This window comes from Mastigoproctus giganteus, chromosome 12 (assembly GCF_048544385.1).
Source record: "Mastigoproctus giganteus isolate SK-2022 chromosome 12, ASM4854438v1, whole genome shotgun sequence".
Classification (NCBI taxonomy): Eukaryota; Metazoa; Arthropoda; class Arachnida; order Uropygi; family Thelyphonidae; genus Mastigoproctus; species Mastigoproctus giganteus.
Window position 1 is genome coordinate 172,065,369 of NC_143586.1, and position 24,771 is coordinate 172,090,139.

The 24,771-nt window shown below is 39.0% G+C and overlaps 1 protein-coding gene across 1 annotated transcript in view; it reads right to left on the reverse strand.

Moving 5' to 3' along the window:
• The window catches only part of LOC150077598 (phospholipid-transporting ATPase ABCA1-like), a gene marked incomplete at its 3' end in the record, with an annotated part of 856,770 nt that overhangs the window by 268,924 nt on the left and 563,075 nt on the right, over positions 1–24,771 (reverse strand). Inside the window, exons 27-29 of the mRNA XM_090386943.1 lie at positions 23,285–23,437; positions 19,714–19,743; positions 14,660–14,814 (exon numbers count right to left, since the gene is read on the reverse strand). Coding sequence (XP_090243069.1) covers positions 14,660–14,814; positions 19,714–19,743; positions 23,285–23,437 — 338 coding nt within the window. The remainder of the gene's footprint in view (positions 1–14,659; positions 14,815–19,713; positions 19,744–23,284; positions 23,438–24,771) is intronic.

The following is a 24,771-nucleotide window of genomic DNA, read 5'->3' on the forward strand; positions in this document are numbered from 1 at the left end:
TTCAGCACACTGTGATCACTGCCACCTAGTGGTTCATTTATCAGCAGATTCTTAATGCACGAAGAATCACTGCTGATAATCAAATCAAGAGTATTACTCCCTCTAGTTGCCTCCCGAACATGCTGATGTAGAAAACAATCATCCAATAAATTCACAAAAGCCTTGCTAGTGTGTGAGTGACCAGCCCCAAATTCCAGTCAATATCTGGGAAATTAAAATCCCCCATTATAAGACTCTCTGATTTACTGGCCCACTCTATTTCCCTGTACCGTTTCTTATTATACTCATCAGAGTCATTAGGCCTATAGCACACTCCTACTCTCAATTTTGATCTCCCAATGCTTATGTCACACCAAACTGACTCGACATTGCACTGTCCAGTGATGTCGACTGGCTTCACTTCCTTGGATTTTATGTATTTCTTAACTAATAGCATAACCCCTCCTCCCTTCATATCCTGTCTATCCTTTCTGTAGACATTGTACTCCCCAAATTCCAGTTCTGCATTCCTTATATCTGTGTGACACCACATCTCTGAAATTCCAACAATATTTGCCTTTGATGTTTTGATCAACACCTCAAATTCAAATTTATTTACCCAAGTCCTAGCATTGGGGTACACACAAGTATACATGCACCTGTTCTTTTTCTTAGCTAACCTAACACAACCCGTGTGTTTACTTGTACCCCAATGATTCCCAGCAGTCTCTGAAATATCCTGCATCTTATTTTCCAGGCTGCTGCTCATTCCAATAGAAGCAGTGCAAGAATCGCTTTCACCTCTGCCAGTGGCTACTGTTAATCTATTAGTCCTTGTATCCCCCCAATCTAGCAGTTTTCCGACCCACCTAACACTGCCTCGATAGCATCAACAAACATTCTTGCACCCTTTCTATTTAAGTGTATCCCATCCCTGTAGAAGCAGTCTCTCCTATTAACAAGTACAGACCAGGCTGAAAAAAATTCTATCCCTTGAGCCTTGCACAATCTTTCCAGGGCCGAATTGATCGACAGGGCTCTCATCATATACTCCCTCCTATCGTGTCTGGGCAGAATTGCAGACACTTTCAAATTCAACCCTAATTCACGGCTTTTTTTCAACAGTGACCTGTACTTGTTAAGTAATTCCGCCGGTCTCCTACTCTTAATATCATTAGTGCCAACGTGTACAACTATATCACCTTTTGTGCTCTTAAAAGATGATATCCGCTCTACAACGTAATCAACCTTTGCCCGTGGCAGGCATACCCTGGTCCTGTTCCACCTATCCTTTTTACAAAGCATGTTTCCCGTTTCCCTGACAATAGAGTCCCCAACAACTACTAGTTCCTTTGGGACCAGCGCATTCTGCCTTGGGGGCTGCCGCTGTGTTGCGTGATGACCAAGTGCAAGCTCTGGCATTGTTGTGGGCAGCTGAGAGCTTGATGGGCCCCTCACTTTTAATCCTTCGAGGGCATCCACCCTGTCCTTCAAGCTCTCATATAGGCACATAACAACGCTGAGTTGTCGCCTGATTTTCTTACACTCCTTGCATCGCGCACACAAAAAGACATGCCCCATGGCAGTATCATGTCCCGTACCCGACTGCTCCACACACATCAAGCAAGTAGTGCATTTTAAAAGGCTGTGATTCAGAGGGACTGGTTAAAGAAGCACTGCAGGATCAGCTAGACAAGACTTCAGTTATAGCTCGCAGACAGCACGGTTTTGTTAAGGGAAAGTCTTGCCTGGCCAATTTGATTGGATTCTATGATGCGGTTACAAAAGAACTGGATGCAGGGAATAACTTTGATATTATATATTTGGATCTTAGAAAGGCTTTTGATACTGTTGCACATGGAAGACTGCTGCACAAATTGGAGCAATGTGGCACTGGAGGCAAATTGCTGATATGGATAAAGGGATGGTTGAGGGGGAGAAGACAGAGTGGTAATCAATGGACACTGCTCATTGTGGACTGCTCACAATGGACACTGCTCAGGGTTCAGTGTTGGGTCTATTATTGTTTTCTGTATTTACAAATTTGTATAAATAATATTGATGATGGTATATCAAGCTTAATGTCCAAGTTTGCAGACGATACAAAGGTTGACAGGGTTGTTAAGGACACTACTGACGCTATACTGCTGCAACAGGATCTGGAAAGGTTGAGCAGATGGGCTGAGATGTTTAACATGGCAAATGAAGTTTAACATTGATAAATGAAAAGTACTGCATATGGGAAACAGCAACCTCAGAGCAACGTATCAACTCTGTGGTACTACAATGACAGTGGTAGAGAATGAAAAGGAGTTGGGGGTAATTTGCAGGCAGATATGAAGTTCTCTGAGCAGTGCAGACTGGCTGCAAGAGTAGCTCATGGTGTCTTGTCAATGATAAACAGGAATTTTTCTTACAGGGATAAGGAGGTGATTATTCCCTTGTATAAGGCAATGGTCAAGCCACACCCTGAGTACTGTATACAGGTCTGGAGGCCTGATTTCAAGAATGATGTAGAGCTGCTGGAATGAGTACAGAGAAGGGCAACAAGATTAGTGAATGGAACAAAGGGTTGCTCTTACGAAGAAAGGCTTAAGTTTTGCAAATTACAGTGTCTGGAAACTAGGCACCGGTGAGGTGATCTGATAGAGGTGTATAAAGCCTTGAATGGTTTGAGCATGCTCAATGCTGATGGGATTCTTCCTCTTGCTCAGAATAATCACCTGAGAGGGCATAAATTCAGATTGAGAAAAGACAGATGTAGGATAGGTGTGTGGAAATTTGCCTTTACCAAGCAGGTAGTTGGTTGGTGGAACAGACTTCCATCCCTTGTTGTGGAAATTGATAGTCTAAATAAATTTAAGTCTCAGCTGGACAGGCATTTCGAACGAACGGAGGGGTGAAATGGAAGTGTTTTTTTTTTTTTTTTTTTTTTTGGCTGATGCTGCATAAGTTTGCTTTCTTGCATCGTATGCCTCTTCTAATGCTAATGATATGTAGAAGTTCATGATATTGAAGAGGCTGGTTATACGGAAGATAAACTGAGGTTCGAACGTTGATGGCTCATTCAGTCTTGGTCTTTATTTTCTAAAAACCCGTAGAATAAGTTGGTGCCGCTGAAACTTGGGCAAAGGTTTTGCCTAAAGCATTTGCTATGTCCTCGGCAGCAGAGCGTTCCTGCCCATTCCATGAAAGAATTGGTGAAAGGGCGGTTGGAGATTTTCCAGAAATCTGCCTGATTTCCTTCCATATTAACCTGGAGTTAGTGTTTCTGTTTATGGTAGATGCAAACCGAATCCAAGAATTCTTCTTGGCTTGCCTTTGAATGAGATGTGCTTTCGCTCTTAGCTTCTTGTAGATGATAAGATTAGCTGTGGTTGGGGATCTACGAAATAAATTCCATGCTTTTTTTTTTTTTTTTTTTTTTTTTTAACTTCTTTGTTTTTGTGCAGTCTTCATTCCACTAATACTTAAGGTGCCGTTGGGACTGGGGATTTGACAATGGAATTAAACATTTAGCTGCAGATAGTAGGTGTGAAGTGATATAATCTGTGGTCTCATCTATCGACTGTGTTCATATATATTGCTCATCAAGGGTGACAACTGATTGAAATCTGAACCGGTTGGCTTGAGAACTTCCGTTTTCTGCAGAGTTTGGATAATAGTGGCCGTGCAGTGAGCAGATTACAAATAATCGAAAAATGGTCACTGCCTAAAGGATCGTCCATAACAGACCATTCTATGATTGGAAACAGAATCGGGGGCATTTGATAGATCAATTGCAGAAATTTGTCCAGTTGGTAATTGTATGTGAGTGGATGCACCAGTATTAAGAACAGTAAGGTTTTGCTTATCCAGAAAGATTTCAATTAGGCGGCCATGTGTATCTAATTTTGTCGATCTCCATAAGGGGTTGTGGCCATTGAAATCGTTCAAGAGACAGACAGGGGACGGTAACTGCATTAGCAAGTTTTCAAGCTCTTGGTAAGAGAAGGTATGACTTGGCGGGAGATATACTGATACTAATATTAATGCAATCTGGGTTATCAAACGTACAACAACAACTTAAATTTCGGTTTGCAAAACAATTTGCTTGGTCGGGATCTTTGAGCTGACCAAGACGGCCATGCCACCACGGGCAGCATTTGAAGTATTACAGTCTTATCGATAGATGGCATAGTTTTTTATGTTGGTGGAGATTTGAGGAGTTAGACAGGTTTCCTGTAGACAGAAACCAACTGAAGAGTAGCGATTAATTAAGACTTGAATATCATTAAAGTTGCTACAAAATCCTCTACAATTCCATTGTAGAATATAAGGCATTACTGGTGTTTAGCAGAAGAAGCTGTATCTGACTGTTTTTTTAATGTGGCTGGCTTGTGACATTCAGGCTTTGGTTTGTCTTTTTTTTGAGAAGAATGGTTGACTGGTGTCCATTTCTTCTTCCGCATATATTTTTAAGATCGGTTCTTCTTGTCTGGACGAGTCAATTGTATTCACAGATGTTTCTTGGATATTCTTTTTTTAAATGTGAGCTTCGATTATTCAATGTAGAAGCAATCACTGGGGGAGGAGAAGGAAATGTAGCTGGTACTGTAAGTGCAGTATTATTTGCCTGGTTCAAGGTTATTGAACCAGGCAAGTAATAGTGGCTTAGGGATATTGGACTGTTGCTGAGAGAGAACAGCCTGAGCCCAGTCAGAGATCGAAGTGTTTGAAGGGACTGTAACATTTTTTGGGTGGCCACTGATTGATATAAAGAACTAAGCATACATACTGGTGTATGTATGCTTAGTCATACTGGGAGCAATTACTTTCCTTGCTTCTTGAAAACTTACTTTATTTTAAATCTTATATTTGACAATTTTTTTTTTTTTCAGTTTTCCATTTATCTCATGTCCTTGAATAAGCAGGAGGTTGCCTTTACAGTTGGGGCAGGCCATTTCTTTTGCTGAGCAATCACTTTGAGTGTGATCAGAGGACCCACAATTGGAGAAAACTTGGTTTCCTCTGCATGCCATTTGAGGGTGGCCATACTTTTGGCACTTAAAACATCTCAATGGATTAGGAATGGAGGGCCTAATGCGGCAAAGTAGGTAGTCTGCTTTTATCGATGATGGTAGATTTGGTGTACTGAAAGTGAGAATAATCCTTTTCACTGCAATGACATTTTGATCTTGAAGCTCTTGCATTATCTCCTCTTCCGTGACATTCAATAGATCCCAGCTGAATATAACACCTTTGGATGTATTTAGGGTTACATGGAGAGAAACCTTTACTGGAATTCCAGGAAAGTTTGTAAGTTTTAGCAGTTTCTCTGAATGTCCATGGTTTATTGTCAACACTAGTAGGTCCCTTGATTGCAGTCTTAGGAGATCCCGCAAGACTTTTCAGGGGTTTCTGGATAAGAAACGGAGACAGCTTACTGAGAGGCTGATCTGCAAGAGAGTGCATTATAAGAAATGCAGGAAATTCAGTCTGCTGACGAGGCTATTAGAGACGGTCGTGTTCCAAGCTACTAAATGGATTTTTCTTATTTATTGATTTGAAATTATTGTTTTTCTAAAACTTTTGATTTAAATTTAGTAGTATAACATTATTTTGTGATTTTCTGATTAACTTGGTGTATTTATTCTTTACTCGGCCTTGTAATTGCATAAAAGTATCAGTAAAGGTTTCCACGTGTTTCAACTCCTCTACCGTTCGTAATTTTCCCGTCATTGTGATACGATAGTTGTATGCCGTACTAGATAGCGTTAGTTGAACTTCGTTAGCAGTTAAATTGTACGTTTAAATAAATACATATAACGACTTAGATTACAAACGTAATATAATTAATTATATTTAACATAATTAATAACATAACATAATTAATTATAATTAATTAATAAATTAATATAATCATGACTCAGACCAGAGCAGCAAAGCAAAAGGCTCAAGCTAATGGAAGCGCTGTGGCTCAGAGCAGAACTGAGGGGGGCTGTTGTCCTCTGACTCACAGCCTTATAAAATGCACTGTTTGCTTGATGTTTGCAGAGCAATCGGGTACGGAACATGATACTGCCAAGGGGGATGTCTTTGTGTGTGCGCGATGCAAGGAGTGTATCGATATCAGGCAACAACTCGGCGTTCTTGTGGGCCTATATGAGAGCTTGAAGGACAGGGTGGATGCCCTCGAAGAAACTAAATTGAGGGGCCCATCAAGCTCTCAGCTGCCCACATCAACGCCAGAGCTTGCACTTGGGCATCGCGTGACACAGAGACAACCCCCAAGGCAGAATGCGCTGGTCCCGAAGGAACTAGTAGTTGTTGGTGACTCTATTGTCAGGGAAACGGGGAACATGCTTTGTAAAAAAGATAGGTGGAACAAGACCAGGGTATGTCTGCCAGGGGCAAAGGTTGATGACGTTGTAGAGCGAATATCATCTTTTAAGGGCACAAAAGGTGATATAGTTGTACACGTTGGCACTAATAATATTAAGAGTAGGAGACCGGCAGAATTACTTAACAAGTACAGGTCACTGTTGAACAAAAGCCGAGAATTAGGGTTGAATTTGAAAGTGTCTGCAATTCTGCCCAGACACGATAGGAGGGAGTATATGATGAGAGCCTTGTCGATCAATTCGGCCCTGGAAAGATTGTGCAAGGCTCAAGGGGTAGAATTTTTTTCAGCCTGGACTGTACTTGTTAACAGGAGAGATTGCTTCTACAGGGATGGGATACACTTAAATAGAAAGGGTGCAAGAATATTTGCTGATGCTATCGAGGCAGTGTTAGGTGGGTCGGAAAACTGCTAGCTTGGGGGGAGACAAAGACCAATAGATTGACAGTAGCCACTGGCAGAGGTGAAAGAGATTCTTGCACTGCTTCTATTAGAATGAGCAGAAGCCTGAAAAACAAGATGCATGGTATTTCAGAGACTGCTGGGAGCCATTGCGGTACAAGTAAACACATGGGTTGTGTTAGGGTAGCTAAGAATAGAAACAGGTGCAGGTATACTTGAGTGTACACCAATGCTAGGAGTTTAGTAAATAAATTTGATGAATTTGAGGTATTGCTAAAAACATTAAAGGCAGATATTGTTGGGATATCAGAGACGTGGTGTCACACAGATATAAGGGATGCAGAACTGCAATTTGGGGAGTACAACGTCTACAGAAAGGATAGACAGCATAGGAAGGGGGGAGGGGTTATGCTATTAGTTAAGAAACACATAAAAACCAAGGAAGTGAAGCCAGTCGACATCGCTGGACAGTGCAGTGTTGAGGCAGTTTGGTGTGACATAAGCATTGGGAGATCAAAATTGAGAGTAGGAGTGTGCTATAGGCCTAATGACTCTGATGAGTATAATAAGGAACTGTACAGGGAAATAGAGTGGGCCAGTAAATCAGAGAGTCTTATAATGGGAGATTTTAATTTCCCAGATATTGACTGGAATTTGGGGGCTGGTTACTCACACACTAGCAGGGCTTTTGTGGATTTATTGAATGATTGTTTTCTACATCAGCATGTTCGGGAGGCAACTAGAGGGAGTAATACTCTTGATTTGATTATCAGCAGTGATTCTTCATGCATTAAGAATCTGCAGATAAATGAACCACTAGGTGGCAGTGATCACAGTGTGCTGAAGTGGGATTTACTGAAAGAGGTAACTACCATTAGGGGTAAAGGGAAGGGTTATTGCTTCCGTAAAGGCGACTACGATGGACTGAGACAGTATTTAAATTCTATACAGTGGGACCAACTGATGATGTTACCAACAGCAAATTCAAAATGGGAAGCATTCAAAGAACTTATCTTGGAAGCTACTAGGCTTTACATACCAACTAAGAAATATTGTTCAAGGTTTAGGCCAAAATGGATGTCAGATGACCTAATGAGGCATATGGCAGAGAGGAAAAATGCATGGGATACTTACAAATTAACACATGACACAGAAGCCTATGATAGATACAAGTTGATATGCAACCAAGTTACAAAGGAGGTTAGGCAGGCGAAGGCAGATTACGAGAAATCCTTGGCAAGGGATGCAAAGAAAAACAGCAAAGAGTTCTTTACTTATGTAAACTCTAGAAGGAAGGGGATGAATCAGATTGGTCCACTTGATATTGATGGGTCAACTGTTGATGATCCTGCTCAGGTAGCTAACAAACTAAATGAATATTTTGCATCGACATTCACACATGAGGAGTTATTCAGCAAGGGGAATGCCAGAGGTGTATTCAACTCTAGCAGTAAGCTACAGAATCTTGAAATAACTGGGAGTAAAGTGGAGGAGAAACTGTTGAAGATAAACACAAGAAAGGCACCCGGGGTGGATGGGATCTATCCAGTTATATTAAAGGAGGCAGCAAAGGAAGTAAGCAAACCCTTAGCCATAATTATGAGAGCTTCCTTGGACTCAGGGGAAGTACCCATAGACTGGAAATGTGCAAATGTGACCCCAATTCACAAAGGAGGATCAAAGGCTGACACAAGTAATTATAGACCTGTGAGCTTAACTTCTGTTCCAGGACAATTAATGGAGGCACTGGTTAAAGAAGCACTGCAGGATCATTTAGACAAGACTTCAGTTATAGCTCAGACACAGCATGGTTTTGTTAAGGGGAAGTCTTGCCTGACCAACTTGATTGGATACTATGATGCAGTCACAAAAGAACTGGATGCAGGGAATAACTTTGATATTATATACTTGGATCTTAGAAAGGCTTTTGATACTGTTGCACATGGAAGACTGCTACACAAATTGGAGCAGTGTGACATTTGAGGCAAATTGCTGCTATGGATAAAGGGGTGGTTGAGGGGGAGAAGACAGAGAGTGGTAATCAATGGACACTGCTCATCGTGGACTAATGTTATTAGTGGAGTCCCTCAGGGCTCAGTGTTGGGTCCATTATTGTTTTCTGTATTTATAAATGATATTGATGATGGTATATCAAGCTTAATGTCCAAGTTTGCAGATGATACAAAGGTTGGCAGGGTTGTCAAGGACACTACTGACACTATGCTGCTGCAACAGGATCTGGAAAGGTTGAGCAGATGGGCTGAGAGGTGGCAAATGAAGTTTAACATTGACAAATGTAAAGTACTACACATGGGAAACAGCAACCCCAAAGCAACGTATCAACTCTGTGGTACTACACTGCTTACTGCTTGTGGTACTTCAGTGGTAGAGAATGAAAGGGACTTGGGGGTGATTGTGCAGGCAGATATGAAGTTCTCTGAGCAGTGCAGACGGGCTGCAAGAGTAGCTCATGGAGTATTGTCAATGATATACAGGAATTTTTCCAGCAGGGATAAGGAGGTGATTATTCCATTGTATAAGGCAATGGTCAGGCCACACCTAGAGTACTGTATACAGGTCTGGAGGCCTCATTTCAAGAAGGATGTAGAGCTGCTGGAACGAGTACAGAGAAGGGCAACAAGATTAGTGAATGGAACAAAGGGGTGCTCTTACGAAGAAAGGCTTAAGTTTTGCAAATTACAGTGTCTGGAGACTAGGCACCAGCGAGGTGATCTGATAGAGGTGTATAAAGCCTTGAATGGTTTAAGCATGCTCAATGCTGATGGGATTCTTCCTCTAGCTCAGAAAAATCACCTGAGAGGGCATAAATTCAAATTGAGGAAAGACAGATGTAGGATAGACGTGCGGAAATTTGCCTTTAGCCAGCGGGTGGTTGGTTGGTGGAACAGACTGCCATCCCTTGTGGTGGAGGTTGATAGCCTAAATAAGTTTAAGGCTCAGCTGGACAGGTATTTTGAACGAACAGAGGGGTGAAGTGGAAGTGGTTTTTTTTTTTTTTTTTTTTTTGGCTGATGCTGCATAAGCTTGCTTTCTTGCATCAAATGCCTCTACTAATGCTAATCCGTCACCGAGGAAGTGGTTTTCAACCTCTTGGGTTGCGACGTATCATGTTCAATATCTAACTCTAGAGGCGGAAACACATTTTGATCCATGTTTGCTCCTTCTCGCCGTTGGCAGATTAGCTTTTCTGCCAAGGTTTCCGGCCCCACCACGGGGAGGCAAGAGCAGTGCCTGGTGTGACCAAGCATAAAATAGTAAGTGTTAGTAATAGAAGTCAGAAATATAAAGATGGTTTTTCTTTCTAGCTCTGTAGAAGAACTTTTGTAACAGGAGCTGTTATTAAATAAATAAATTTCTTAAGGATATGAACCTAAAAGAACTATAAATCACTTTTAATAATCGCACTTTACGCAGAGAAAAAAACGCTCAATCACAATCGCTTGGCACCCGTGGCCTGAGAGCTGGTTGAGGATGTTTAGCTGCAAGGTCTCCACTTTCATTTTCTGGAATGCAAGAATGGCCAGGGATCCAGCAAAAACTGATTGGACACACTGCAGGAAAATAGCTGAGAATGAATGTGTTTCAAGGTAGGATGAGAAGATGAGAAATTCTTCCTTATGGCAGAAACAGCAGAGGGAGTCAGTATAAATTATGGCAGGTGAGATGGAAAGTTCAATAATATTACGAAGTGCTAATTTTATGACATATAATTTGGCTGTGAAGACACTGCAGGCTAATGGTAGTGAGGCTGTAACCATAAGAGAATGAAAAACTGCAGCAGCACCAACCATACTGGCTGTTTTGGATCTGTCAGTATAGACTTTACAGGCATGGGAGTTCAGAGTAGTGTGAGCTAAGTGCAACTGCCTGATATTAAAGGAAGGTACACTATTCTTCCCCACTCCAGAAAATGTGTATCACGAGAGGCAGAAACGTATGTCCAAGGTGGAACAGGTGCAGTTGCGTCCTGAAAAATATCGCTTAAATTGATATTCCAACTCTGAGAAAGCTCTTTAATCCTGAGTGAAGCAGGTCTGTTATCCTTTGGCTTGCGCTCATACAACAAATCCCACCGAGTATTATAAAGATACTCCCAACTGGGGTGAGATGGAAGACTCTGGATCTTAGCAGCGTAGTGGAGTAGTAATGATTTCCTACGAAGATGTAAAGGAGGATCATGTGCGCCGATATAAAGGCTTGTTATTTGTTATTTGGTTTTTAGGAGCATTAGCAACTAAGGCCATATTGCTCCGGGATATGCAGTGGTCATTCCCTGACCTTTCCGCATCCTCCGTATTTGGTGGTGACGGGCTCGAACCCCGGTCTAATCAAGAAGCGTCTGCTACGCACTGCTGCTCCTTCCCACCTGGCTACGGAGGCGCCTGTCGATATAAAGGCTCTGGATTGGAGAATATAAAGGCTCTGGATTGGAGAAGTCCCAAAAGCGCCCAACGCAGTCCTGAGAGCACTGTGCTGGATAACATTTAGACGTTGTAAAGTAGTGCTCCTGGCAGAGTCATAGACCGGCCAACAATAATCTAGCCATGAACGGATTAAAGTTCTATAAAGATGCAGTAGAGTATACCGATCAGTGCCCCATGACACAGCCGAGACTGATCGCAGTAAATTCAGATACTTTAGACATGTATTTCTTAAATGAGAGATGTGAACTTGGAAGTTCAGCTTGCTGTCTAATATCAGTCCAAGAAATTTAACGGTACTAACAAATTGGATTGGAATATTGTTTATTTGTAGTTCCGGATCAGGATGGAGAGTTCGTTTCTTGCAAAAGTGAGTGAGAGTGCATTTCTTTTCTGATAGTCGGTAGCCATTCCGTGAAGTCCAGGATTGTATTTTGGTAATGGCAAGTTGGAGCTGCCATTCGATGGTGTTCATACTTTGAGACTGACAGGAAATGATAAAGTTATCTGCTTAGATGTGAGTTTCAACAGTTTTTGGGATATCTCGTGTTATGCTGCTGACTCAGATTTAAAAAAAAGTGTGTTGGACTAAGTATCAATCCCTGCAGGACTCCTTCTTCCTGAATGTGAAATTCAGAGAGAATGTTTTTATATCGGACCTGATAAGAACGCAATTGCAGAAAAGTTTGAATTATTTTTGGCAAATGGCCCCTAAGCCCCAAATGGTAAAGGTCCATAATAATCCCATGATGCCATGTAGTGTCAAATGCCTTTTTAAGATCTAGGTTGACCATGACTAGATGTTGTTTTATGACAAAGGCATTGCAGATATGAGATTTGACTTTGTTAAGCATATCCAGCATTGATCTATTCTTCTGAAAGCCATACTGATGATCTGGAAGAAGGTTCTGTGGCTCCAGGATGTAAGTAAGTCTAGTATTTTTTTTTTATGAAAACCTCAAACATGAGAGGTATTAGAACCTATAGTACTTAGTACCATGCTTGGGTTGGAAGTTGAGAAGACAAGAGAAGATATTTGTTGACATTAGACTTGAACTTCTGTAGACTCCAATTTTCAGGAAAGACATATGAAGGAAGGTTGTTCCAGAAAATGGCAGTTGAATGAATAAACGAGGAAGATGAAAAGTTGGTTCTGTGAGTTTGAAGTTGGACAGTAAATGAATGTTGGCTGGTGGCGGCATGTGTTCGGATTGTTTTGAAAGAGAGAGCAGGAATTATAAAAGCCAATTCAGAAGAACAGTGCCCATGGAAGTATCTGTAGAAAAGGCATGCAGCAGAAACAGTACATCTATGAGACAGCGAGTGGAGAGACTCTATTAGAGATGTTAGTCATTAATTAACCTAACTGCCCTCTTCTGAATGGAATCTAGAAGCTTGAGAGAGGTTTGGGGGGGGGGGGGGGCATAAATTCAAGTTGAGGAAAGACAGTTGTAGAACAGATGTGCGGAAATTTGTCTTTAGCCATGGGGTGGTTGATTGCTAGAACAAACTTCCATCAGTCGTTGTGGAAGTTAACAACTTAAATAAATTCAAGGAAGAACATTGGCTGATGCTGTATAAGCTTGCTTTCTTGCATCACATGCCTCTACTAATACAAACGCCAATGTTACAGCTAAATGTACAAATTTTATATTTGCATCTCCATTGGAAGCAAAGATATTAAAGGGTTGCAATCCATCACTAGTCTTATTTTGTTTCTTTAGCATTTGATTCTTTGAAAAATCAAAATAAAATTTAACTTCTGCTTAAGAGTAGTATAATTGATAAACATTAACTGCACTATTTCTGTCAAAGCTGCTTTCAGAGCCACTTGGACTTGATGTACTATAATCTCTCTTACTCATAACTGTTTTAATAACTGATATAATGTCCTCACAGCCAGTTCAATTAAAGAGTATCATACGAGAGTACCAGCACAAAAGTAATGCCTAATATTTTGCTTTCAAATGTGGTGCCATATATCATTTTGAGTGTCACTGAGTGGTCACTAGTGGTCTCTAGTTTCACCACACTCAGTGGCACTCTGATCGGTCTCGAGAGGGCAGCACACGATAGTTTAAAATGGTGGATGTTACAGATATATGTAACAAGTGCTACGAGAGTGAAGGACAGGTTTTTCTTTCATGCATAGTCACAGTTGACAAAACTTGGGTCCACCTGAAACGAAGAGACAATCGATGGAGTGGCACCATCAAAATTCACAGAACAAGAAGAAGTTTGGCAAAGTCACGGTGATGGTACTTTGGGACAAAGATGGGGTCTTGCTTTTGGACTTCTTGGAGTGTTGCACCACAATCAACTCAGATTGATTATGTGGAAACAGTGAAAATGTTGAAAGCTGGCATCTGCAGAGTTCAACTGGACAAAAACCTTAATGAGGTTCTTCTTCTCCGTAACAATGCACGAACCCACACCAGTCTGCGCATGATGGAGGCCATTGCAAAACTGGGGTGCACTGTTCTTCCTCACCCCCTCTCATAGCCTGGATCTTGCACCTTCTGATTATCACCTCTTCAGCCCATTCTTTTATGAAGGAGTCCGTGGAACCCATTTTGGAGATAATGACCAGCTCAAGCACGTTTGCAAAGCCCTCTGGAGCAAGAGTAAGGACTTTTACAGGATTGGAATACTGTCTGACTCAAAGATGGTAGATGTGCATAGAAAGTGATGGTGTCATTGTAGAAAAATAACAGTGTGTTTATTAATGATTGAGGATTAATTGCTGTAAAAGGCATAGTTGTAGGAATGAAATTTTCTGAGGAAAAAATAAGAGGAATTGCTTTCCTATCGCTCCTTGCATTATTAAATGAAATAAACAACATGCACTATGGATTAAAATGGTTTAGTTGAAAACCTCGTGTGTATTCTTTATTATTATTATTATTTTTATATTGATTTTTGTTCTTATGTGACAAATCTGAGAGCTTATAAGAGAGGATCATATCATTTCTGAAATTAGAAAAAACACTTCTGGCCAACAAGAATAGAGAACACACTTAGGATTAAATAAATTAAGCTTGTGAGTGATGAAAGCAACAGGAAAGGAAAAGGATTCAATTTAGCAGTACTTTCTAAATTTAAATTCTTGGTAAACTTAAAAATTAAATTCAGATTTAAATTTTACAAGAAAATCAACCCTAATGGCAGAAAAATCCTTTTTGCATCTCATTTATAAATTAGTTCATTTAATATCTTGCTACTGAACTTTCTTATTTTTAAATATGTAAGGACTGCACTAAATGCTAATTTGGTATTTCAAGAGGGTATGAAACTATATTAAAACTACTCTTCTTAAGTGGCTACAAGTGTTCACGTGGAACTTGTAAAAGATTTTAACCTCATTCTTTTATTTGTTAATTTTACAAATTTTACCTCATTCTTTTATTTGTTAATTTTACAAGCACTTATTTTAAGAACTAGTGTTTGCTCTTACTTCACACAAAAGTCCTTTATAGTTTCTACGTGAATGATGAAATCTTCTGATAAACATAGCTATTAATTGTCTCTGTAATAATTTTGGTCCTGTAATTCTTCTTGTTGCTGTTGCAGAAAGGGAAGGTATCTCTGCAGGAAGAGTACTATCACAACCTGGAAAAAAAAAAAAAAAAACACACCTTGTGAACAGTGAATAATATTTCACAAGGAAATAATTCTAATTTATTTAAATTAATAAAAAAAGGGATAAAGATTTCATTATTTAAGTTTAATTTTTAACATATATATTTCAACAATTTATAAAAATTGCAACCACAAGCTAAGAATATAGACATAAATTCAGTACAATCATAATTAATAATTACATGCTTAGCACAATAGAGAATTGCTTTATAATGAGTGAAGCAAAAGCACTCTTCTAATGATAATAATACACATTTTTGATAATACATTGGGATATATTTATTAATACATTATATATATATATATACTAAGCGATCACTGGATTAAGACCACCCCTACCGAATAATATGTCAGGCCACCGTTTGCACGGATAACAGCCACTATTCACCTAGGCTTTGTTTGTTATTTGGTTTTTAGGAGCATTAGCAACTAAGGCCATATTGCTCGGGGATATGCAGTGGTCATTCCCTGACCTTTCCGCATCCTCCGTATTTGGTGGTGACGGGATCGAACCTCGGTCTAATCAAGAAGCGTGTGCTATGCACTGCTGCTCCTTCCCACCTGGCTACGGAAGCACCTATTCCTCCTAAGCATTGACTCCATTAGATGTCTGAAGACGTCTGTAGGGATCTAATGGAGAAGACATCTAATTACAGGACCATTCCATAGCTGTTGTTGTTATGTTGTTATTTGGTTTTTAGGAGCATTAGCAACTAAGGCCATATTGCTCCGGGAATATGCAGTGGTCATTCGCTGACCTTTCCGCATCCTCCGTATTTGGTGGTGACGGGCTCGAACCCCGGTCTAATCAAGAAGCGTGTGCTACGCACTGCTGCTCCTTCCCACCTGGCTACGGAGGCGCCTGCCATTCCATAGCATCAGAAGAGATGATGGCTGTGTGTTCAATATCCAAAACATCCCACAGGTGTTCAATCAGACTGAGGTCAGGTGAATTTGGAGACCAATCAAGATGGATGATATTTTCAGTGTTCCTCAAACCACTTGTGTGCAGTGTGGATGCAATGACATGCCGCATTATCATCTTTGAAGATACGTCCAAGACAAAATGCAATGTGGCAAGGTGTAGGGTGTAAATGGTCTCCTAAGAGCTGCCAGGAGAACACACCAGTGAAATGTTTGTCTAAATACCAGGGGTCTTGTTCTTGCTAGCAAAACATGCTCATATTAATCAACCATAATCACCTGCCTGGATAGTGGGCACTGCACAATGGATCCATGGACTTGTGTTGCTTGCACCACACATGAAGACATCCGTCAGAAGATTACACCAGGCATTTAGACTCATCCGACCAGCAAACTCGTTTCCAGTCCTCCAGTGTCTAACCAACCAGTGTGCTGATGACATGACAGCATTCACCGTCAACGATGATTAGCATTAAGAAGAGGGTGTCTCTTGGGTCATCTGCTATGGAACCCCATTCATCTGAGAGTGGAGTGCATCATTATTTGGGATATTGTTCTTGCAATCTCCATATTGTATTGCAATGTCAACTGTCACACAGTGACCTGCTGTTGAGCCCATATAAAACATGCCATTTCTAATATGGAAGCACCCAATGCATGGGCTCACAAATCATGCCCTTTTAAAACTCCCTGATATTTTTACATCCCCAAGTGCTACTCTATCACTTTGACTTTCACGATCAGATACAAATTACCACTGCTCTATCGTGGGAAGCTGTTTGGCTTTTCATACTGTCAGCTATGCAGCATAGTCCATTACAGGTAGGATGTTCATAATTCAGTGATCGTGCGTGTGTGTGAGGGGAACAGTATTACCAGGTGGATCCAAGAGTTTCAAGGAGTGAAATTCCAACTGATATAGTGGGTAGTGATGAAATGCAATTCATCAGCAACACCATGGAGGATTAAGAAGGTATCCTCCATGGTGTTACTGATGGCATTTCTAAAAATACCATCAATGCCAAATGGTATTATAATATGAAAACTAATGTGGTCTAAAAACCTTGTCAGTTTTCTCTGATTTGAGATTCATATGATTGAAAAAGGTGGCTGTTTTCTACAGGGTAGAAGTGTCCAATATACAGACAAAAATGCAATTATATAGTAATCACAGCATGAATTTGTTAAGTGGCGATCTTGTCTGACCAATCTGATTGGACACTATGTGCAGTAACAAAGGAACTGTATGCAAAAAATAATTTCAACATCATAAATTTAGATTGGAAAAATTCTTTTGATACTGTGAAAGATTATAGTACAAATCTGAGCAAGATTGAATTTGTGATTACTGAAACCTGATTTCTAAATGCTCAGCAAGTGAACATTCACTAATCAGAATGTGCCAGTGCAATAAGAACTAAATTAGGCAGATATGCTGAGAAATGGCAATCGAAGTTTAACAGTAGCAAATGCATGGTAAAAGATTTTTAATGGTCGACATGGGCAGCAATAAGCCCAAGCAATATATATATATATATATATAATTGATATTAATTATCAGGTTATAAACAAGTAAAATAAAGAAAACAGAGATTACAAATATCAGTGGTTGTTTAGCATAGCACCATATTGCATGAAACTGTAAATTAAAATCTCAGTATAATGGATAAGCCTGTAAACAGTGAAATACAACAAAAACTGATGTTAGCTATATCTTTTTTCTTTTTGATTTTAATTTTTATAATTTTTTCTTACTTTTTTATTTTTTTATAGTCTGCTAAGTAATTTAAATTTATTTAACATAGTTGTAGTGGGCATAGAAGGCCTCTGTAGCCGAGTGGTCAAGGGCAGGAGTGCAGTAGCACATGCTCTTTGAATAGACCGGGGTTCAAGTCCCCTGACTGCTAAATAGTTCATCTGCAAACCCAGAGAGCAAGTTCATCAACTTGCTCTCTAGGTTGCTGCTCATTACAATAGGAGCAATGGAAGAATCACTTTTGCCTCTGCCTGCGGCTATTGTTAATCTTTTAGTCTGTGAATACCCTCAAGATAGCAGTTTTCCGACCTACCTATCACTGCTTCGATATCATCAGTAAATATTCTTGCACCCTTTCTATTTAAGTGTATCCCATCCCTGTAGAAGCAGTCTCTCCTGATAGTAAGCACAGACCATGCTGAAAATAAATTTTACCCCATTTGCTTTGCACAATCTCTCCAGGGCCAAATTTATTGACAGGGCTCTCATCATATACTCCCTCATATAACCCCAGGGGCTCACATCTGCTGAGTATAGGCTTGGCACACCCAGTGTCCTGATCTGGATATCATTATTCTTCTTTTTCTTGGTGATTCCCTTCTACTTCCGTCCATCCATCTCTCTCTCTCTCTCTCTCTCTCTCTAGGTAATTCAGAAATTTTTTTTTTTTTGGCTGGTGCAGCATAAGCCTCAGGCTTCCTTGCACCATATGGCTCTTTGAATATGGCTAATAATAATAATAATAATAATATCATGTCTGGGTAGAATTTCAGACACTTTCAAATTTAACCCTAATTTGCGACTTGTTTTCAACATTGATTTGTAATTGTTAATGATTGATAATGGCTGCAGTTTTAGTGGGCATAGTTGCTTGGCACTGCTCATACTGCCATCTACAGATTAGTTGATTTTGTATTTTACTTTCTTATTTATACTTTGTTTTTCAGTTTTGCAGCTTGGCTTCGGAATGTGAAAGTGCTTAAGCTTTCTTGGTTTTATTTTTCACTGTATAAGGGCCACTATTATGCAAATCTATTGAACTGGCAAGCTGATAGTGTTCTGTCCAAAGCATTTATTTGTGTGACATTCGAAATGCAGTGACTTCACAACTATTGTGCCGTGGTGCCTTCTGACAAGATGGGACACAACGGTCATCTGATTTTAAATTGTAGTGGTTTCATTTATTTATCCTTGTGTTGCAGATTGTTTACAATATCAAAGTTGTGATATTTCATGTTATTTGGCTTCGGCGTTTTCTGGGGACATCAGTCTAAATTTATTCATAATTGGTTTGTATATTATGCCATATTGGCTTTATTTAAGGTATTATTCAAATAATTATTAGTACATATTGTTTTCACAAAATTCTTTCTTAATTTAGTCCCCCCCCCCCAATCTTTTTGATGTTTCTTTATTTAACTACTAGTTTTTGTTGTATTCGCCGTACACAGGCTTATCCATTCTTATGACATTTTGTACATAACCCTGGTGTCACTATCTAGTCAACCTCCAGAACTTCATGAAAAAACAAGAATACAGAACCTCTCTTTCTATAATGCAAAGAATATGCCAAAACAAAGAACAATTTAAAAAAATGGTAAATGAGGAAAATTTAATAAAATTAATGAATTTGAAATATAAAAGTTAAAGGCTAAAAGGCAAAATATATGGGAGAGAACATATAATGCAGGCATGTGGTCCATGGTACATTAAATATACAGGCACTTCCCGACTTGCATAAATTCGACTTTATGTATTTGCCGGTAACTGGAAAAAAAAAAAAAAAAAAAAAAATGGAAACGTATTTTGTATCCCATAGGAATAAATGGAAGTATTAAAATATCGTAACGTGAACCTAATAACACAATTATTCTCAGTTTGGTGCCACACAAAGTTCCCTAATGGGAAGTTTACTTATTCTGGAGTATACAAGGAAGGCAACTTGTTGTGAAGGATTTCTCTATATGAGAAATTATAATAATGATATTGTAATATACAGACTTTGGTTTGTCTTAAAAATTCAAGTATGTAATAATGATGCAATTGCACAAACAACCTTGTAGCTATGATTTTTTTTCATAGTTTTGGGCCTTTCTGTCCAAACATTTTATTATGATTGCACTTAATAGTGAAATCATATACAACTTAAAGCAATAACAAAACTATATTTAACAATACGGTGAACTTACCATTCTCTCGTGTGAGCCTTTCTCTTATAGCTGAAAAGACAAACATAATTAAGTGTGATTTTAATAACAGAAGTTTAGAATTTAATTTAATTTGTTTGGTGATATAAAGAAAAGTCCTAAAAAAAAAAAAAAAAAAAAAAAATATGTTGAGATTATTTTCTACATCCAACTGATGAGCGACTCTTATCAAAATAGCTTACCAGGTTGGGTAAATGTGATTTTCCCTTTACGAAATCACACTGTCATTCCGAATTCCATTTCTATCCAAGATCTAGTACTACATTCTTGATGATTAATTCCATAATTTTCCCTATCACTGAAGTCAGTCTGACTTCAGTGTTAAGGAAAATCACTGACTTTTCTGTCCAATGGACAAACCACTTATATCCTGCTGGCTAATTCTTATGATTCCCTACCAGGTGGGGAACCATAACTATTAGTCTGTAGGATAGTAAGTTATTTGCCCATTGGTCATACATAGGACATACTTCTTCCCCGCTGGAAATGCATCCTTCCAGATTCCATATTTATCCTTTCGGTCAAAGCATATGCAATGTCAGTCATTTTGATAATTTTTTAAATGAAATTATAAACCTCACTTTTCAAAAAATATACTGGATAAAAAATCCAATTCTTTTGTAATAAGTATTATAAACATGCAGAAATTACTGTCAATATTATCAGAATGATAAAATCACTGTTGAATACACTGTTGTAGATCCTGCCAATTCCTAGCCAATACAGGTAGCACAATTGACAATCATTGTTCTCTCCACACAGGGTAGAAAATAACTGAGTTTGAATGACGAAAGGAATTCTTGTGCCCTTTTTACAACATAGCTGAGTTAGTCAGTAACAGGCGAGTAATCCATAGTATTTCCCTCCGGGGTTTTCCATCTATCAAACAAGCAAATCGACCACAGAACATGTGCAATTTACATACACAATTTATATAGAGCAATATGGTCTAAATCTACACCGAAAATGGCTAAGTCCATGATCTAATTGACACACCTAAAGAAAGAAAGAAAGAAAGAAAGAAAAAGAAGCCAATTCTTAAGGATGAGACAAATCCCTTCCAGTTATCATCTCATTGTCGTTTGTACCAAAATTTTGAAAGTAACAGAGAAATCCATTACTTTCCACTACCTCTGAGGAGTTATTCAAAGAGGAGAAGGCCAGATGTTTATCAAAATCTAACAGGGAGTTAAATGATTTTGTAATAGCTGAGAGTGGAGGAGAAATTGAAGTTAAAAATTAAGAAATGCACTTGGGGTGGATGGCACCAGTTATATTCAGGGCAGCGGCAAAGGGAGTAAGCAAACCCTTAGACATGATTATGAGAGAATCCTTTGACTCAGGGGAAGTCCCAACGGACTGGAGATGTGCAAATGTATCTCCAATTCACAAAGGGGGATCAAAGGGTGACACGAGTAATTACAGACCTGTTAGGTTGACTTCCGTTACAGGGAAAATAATGAAGTCACTGGTTAAACAAGCATTTCAGGATTATCTAGACAAGACTGCAGTAATAATTGAGACACAGCATGGGTTTATTAAGGGAAAGTATTGTCTGACCAATTTGATTGGACATTATGACAATATGACACTATGACACAAAGGAACTGGATGCAAAATATAATTTTGATATCATATACTTGGATATCAGGAAAGCTTTTGATACTGTTGCACATGGAAGACTACTTCACTGTATTGTTAAGATTGTACAGATTGGAGCAGTACGGCATTAAGGGCAAGTTGCTACAATGGATAAAAGGATGGCTGAATGGTAAAAGAAGAGTGGTAATCAATGGACACTGCTCTTCGTGGACTAATGTTATTAGTGGTGTCCCCTGGGGTTTGGTGTTGGCCCATTGTTGTTTTTTATATTTATCAATGATATGGATGAAGATACATCAAGCTTAATGTCAAAGTTTGCAGGCAATACAAAGGTTGGTAGGGTTGTTAATAACAGTAATGACAGTATGCTGCTGCAAAAGGGTCTGGAAAAGTTGGGTAGATGGGCTGAGAAGTGGCAACTGAAGTTAACATTGACAAATGAAAAGTACTGCATATCGGTAGCAGTAACCCAAAGAAATGTACCAACTGGGTGGTGTTACAGTCAGGGTAGTGGAGAATGAAAGAGACCTGGGAGTAATTGTGCAGTCAGATATGAAGTTTTCTGAGCAGTGCAGACAGGCTGCTAGAGTAGGTCATCGGGTCTTGTCAATGATATACAGGAATTTTGCTAGCAGGGATAAGGAGGTGATAAGCCCCTTGAATAAGGCCACAGCTTGATTACTGTTTACAGGTCTGGAATCTCTCTTTTAGGAAGTATAGAGTTGCTAGAACGAGTAGGCGACTCCGTAGCCAGGTGGGAAGGAGCAGCAGTGCGTAGCACACGCTTCTTGATTAGACCGGGGTTCGAGCCCGTCACCACCAAATACGGAGGATGCGGAAAGGTCAGGGAATGACCACCGCATATCCCGGAGCAATATGGCCTTAGTTGCTAATGCTCCAAATAACAAACAAACAAACAAACAGCTAGAACGAGTACAGAGAAGGGCAACAAGACTGGTGAGGGGAACAAAGGATGCTTTTGTGAAGAAAGCTAAAGTTGTGCAAATTACAGTGTCTGGATACTAGGCACCTATGAGGTGATCTGAGTGAGGTGTATAAGGCCTTGAATGGATTGAGCAGGCTCAATGCTGATGGGATTCTTCCTCTTGCTCAGATTACAAACTAGAGGGGGCATAAACTGAAATTGAGGAAAGACAGTTGTGAAATGGATGTGCAGAAATTTGCCTTTAGCCATTAGGTAGTTGATCGCAGATAAGGGACCACCAGGAAGACCCAAAAGAGAATGGCTCCAATGCATAAAGGAAAACACAGGCTTTCGGAGGTTGTTGTTATTTGGTTTTTAGGAGCATTAGCAACTAAGGCCATATTGCTCCGGGATATGCGATGGTCATTCCCTGACCTTTCTGCATCCTCCGTATTTGGTGGTGACGGGCTCGAACCCCGGTCTAATCAAGAACTGCTGCTCCTTCCCACCTGGCTACGGAGGCGCTCCTTTCAGAGGTATCAACAAATGATGAAATATGCAAGAGACCGACAACAATGGAGGTCAATATCTAAATAGGGCCTCAACCAGTGCAAACGGAAAAGTAGAATGATGAAGGATGAGTTGATTGCTGGAACAAACTTCCATTTGTTGTGGAAGTTGACAGTTTAAATAAATTCAAGGAAGAAGTGGACAAACTTTTGGAACGAATGGATAGGTGAATGGGAATTTTTTTTGGCTGATGCTGCATAGCTTGCCTTCTTGCATCATATGCCTATACTAGTGCTATCTGTCCAGTATGGTGACTCAACAGTTAAAGATGAGCTCATAAAACCATGACATATGTTTGAGATATTAGATAATTATGACTAATGGCCTTTAATAAAAACTTACTCCCATACAATTTCTTTTCTGCCGGGAATTTTTATGCTCTAACAGGCATGATATTTAGGTCAAACCTTATTTCTATTCCATCACAATCCACTTTATATGAGATCAGTTTCTTACCTGATTCATCCGAATTTATTGATGTCAGATTTCTGTCTTGTTGTTTCTGTTTCTTCAAAAGAGCTCGCATTCTGCGTATTTTTAGCAATTTCAGTGTCTGACGTAAAGTGAATCTTTTCCTGCTTACGTCTGGCTGAGATTCCAAAAAATCTCCTATACAAAAACCAAAAATATACTAGTTAAATTTTTTTATGAAATGTTAATTTTAAAATCAGCATATTTTAATAATGAAAAACTGGAACATAAAAATATGTTCCAATAAACACTTCTGAGTATTTTACATCTTTTATTTTCAGGAAAACAAAACAATAAAATAAATAATTCTGCTGATTCTGTTGAAAGTTACAAAAAAAAAAAAAAAAAAAAAAAAAACCATTTAAACATAAAATAGAAACAAACTTCTCTTAGTCTATCCCATTTTCAAATTTAAAATACTGTCAAATGTGCACATATACGACATATAGTTCTGGTTATAATATATATAATTACTATTAAAAAAATTACATATTATATACATATACAGCTGAAACCCATTAAAATGCAATTTGTTAGAAAGCAATTCTGCTTATAACGCAATGCAAGCATAACTCCCATTTTCTGTCAGTTGAAACCAGTTTTTAATCACTGAAGATCAACATTTTGGATTCCTTATGAACACATAGTGATATTTTCAGTTTAATGCGAATCTGTGATACGCATTATCCTTTGATTTCCATAAGAACAATTATTAACGACTTGTAACTTTACTGCAAAGTGTTTGAACATACAGTATATTCAGAGGTGTATTGCTAAAAAAAATAGTACCGGAACACTCGTTCTCCAGAATACTATATGATCATGCCACATCGACTGTACAGTAACCAGTAACCATCTAGCGTTCAGCTCATGCCGAATCAAAATGCAGCGTTCACACGCATCACAGTATATCTCATTCGTTGGATATCTTTATCTAACACATTGTACTTTAGTAAGAAACGTTCAAGTTTCATCGTGAAATTTATATTTTTGTTTTTAAATAAATTTTTAAAGAAATCTATTAATTTTAAAGATTACTATTAATATATATTTTTAGTAGCAATGGGTAAAATCGATATTATTTCTGACTCCCCTTTGATTATGCCATTGTTTCATAATATTAGGTGTATAAATTTAATGGTTTTCTATTATGACATTTAGAAAAAAGTACCAGAACATTGTTCCAGCCCGAATACACCACTGAGTATATTTTAAAAAGTTTGTATGACAAAGGCTTACAAATACCTATTTCTCTGGACAAGAACAGTATGTGAAAATAAAACAATTTTACGAAAAAAGAAAACAATATTTCATAAATATTTCAATTAGTGGGAGTAGGCCTGTCGGAACAACAGACAAAGCAAAGTAGTAAAGTAGAAAGACCATAGGGTGCTCAAGGAGGTAGTCAACGTCAATTTAATTCCTCTTGCATACAATGCCACTTAAGATGTGGCATTTAGTCATTTTTGGGA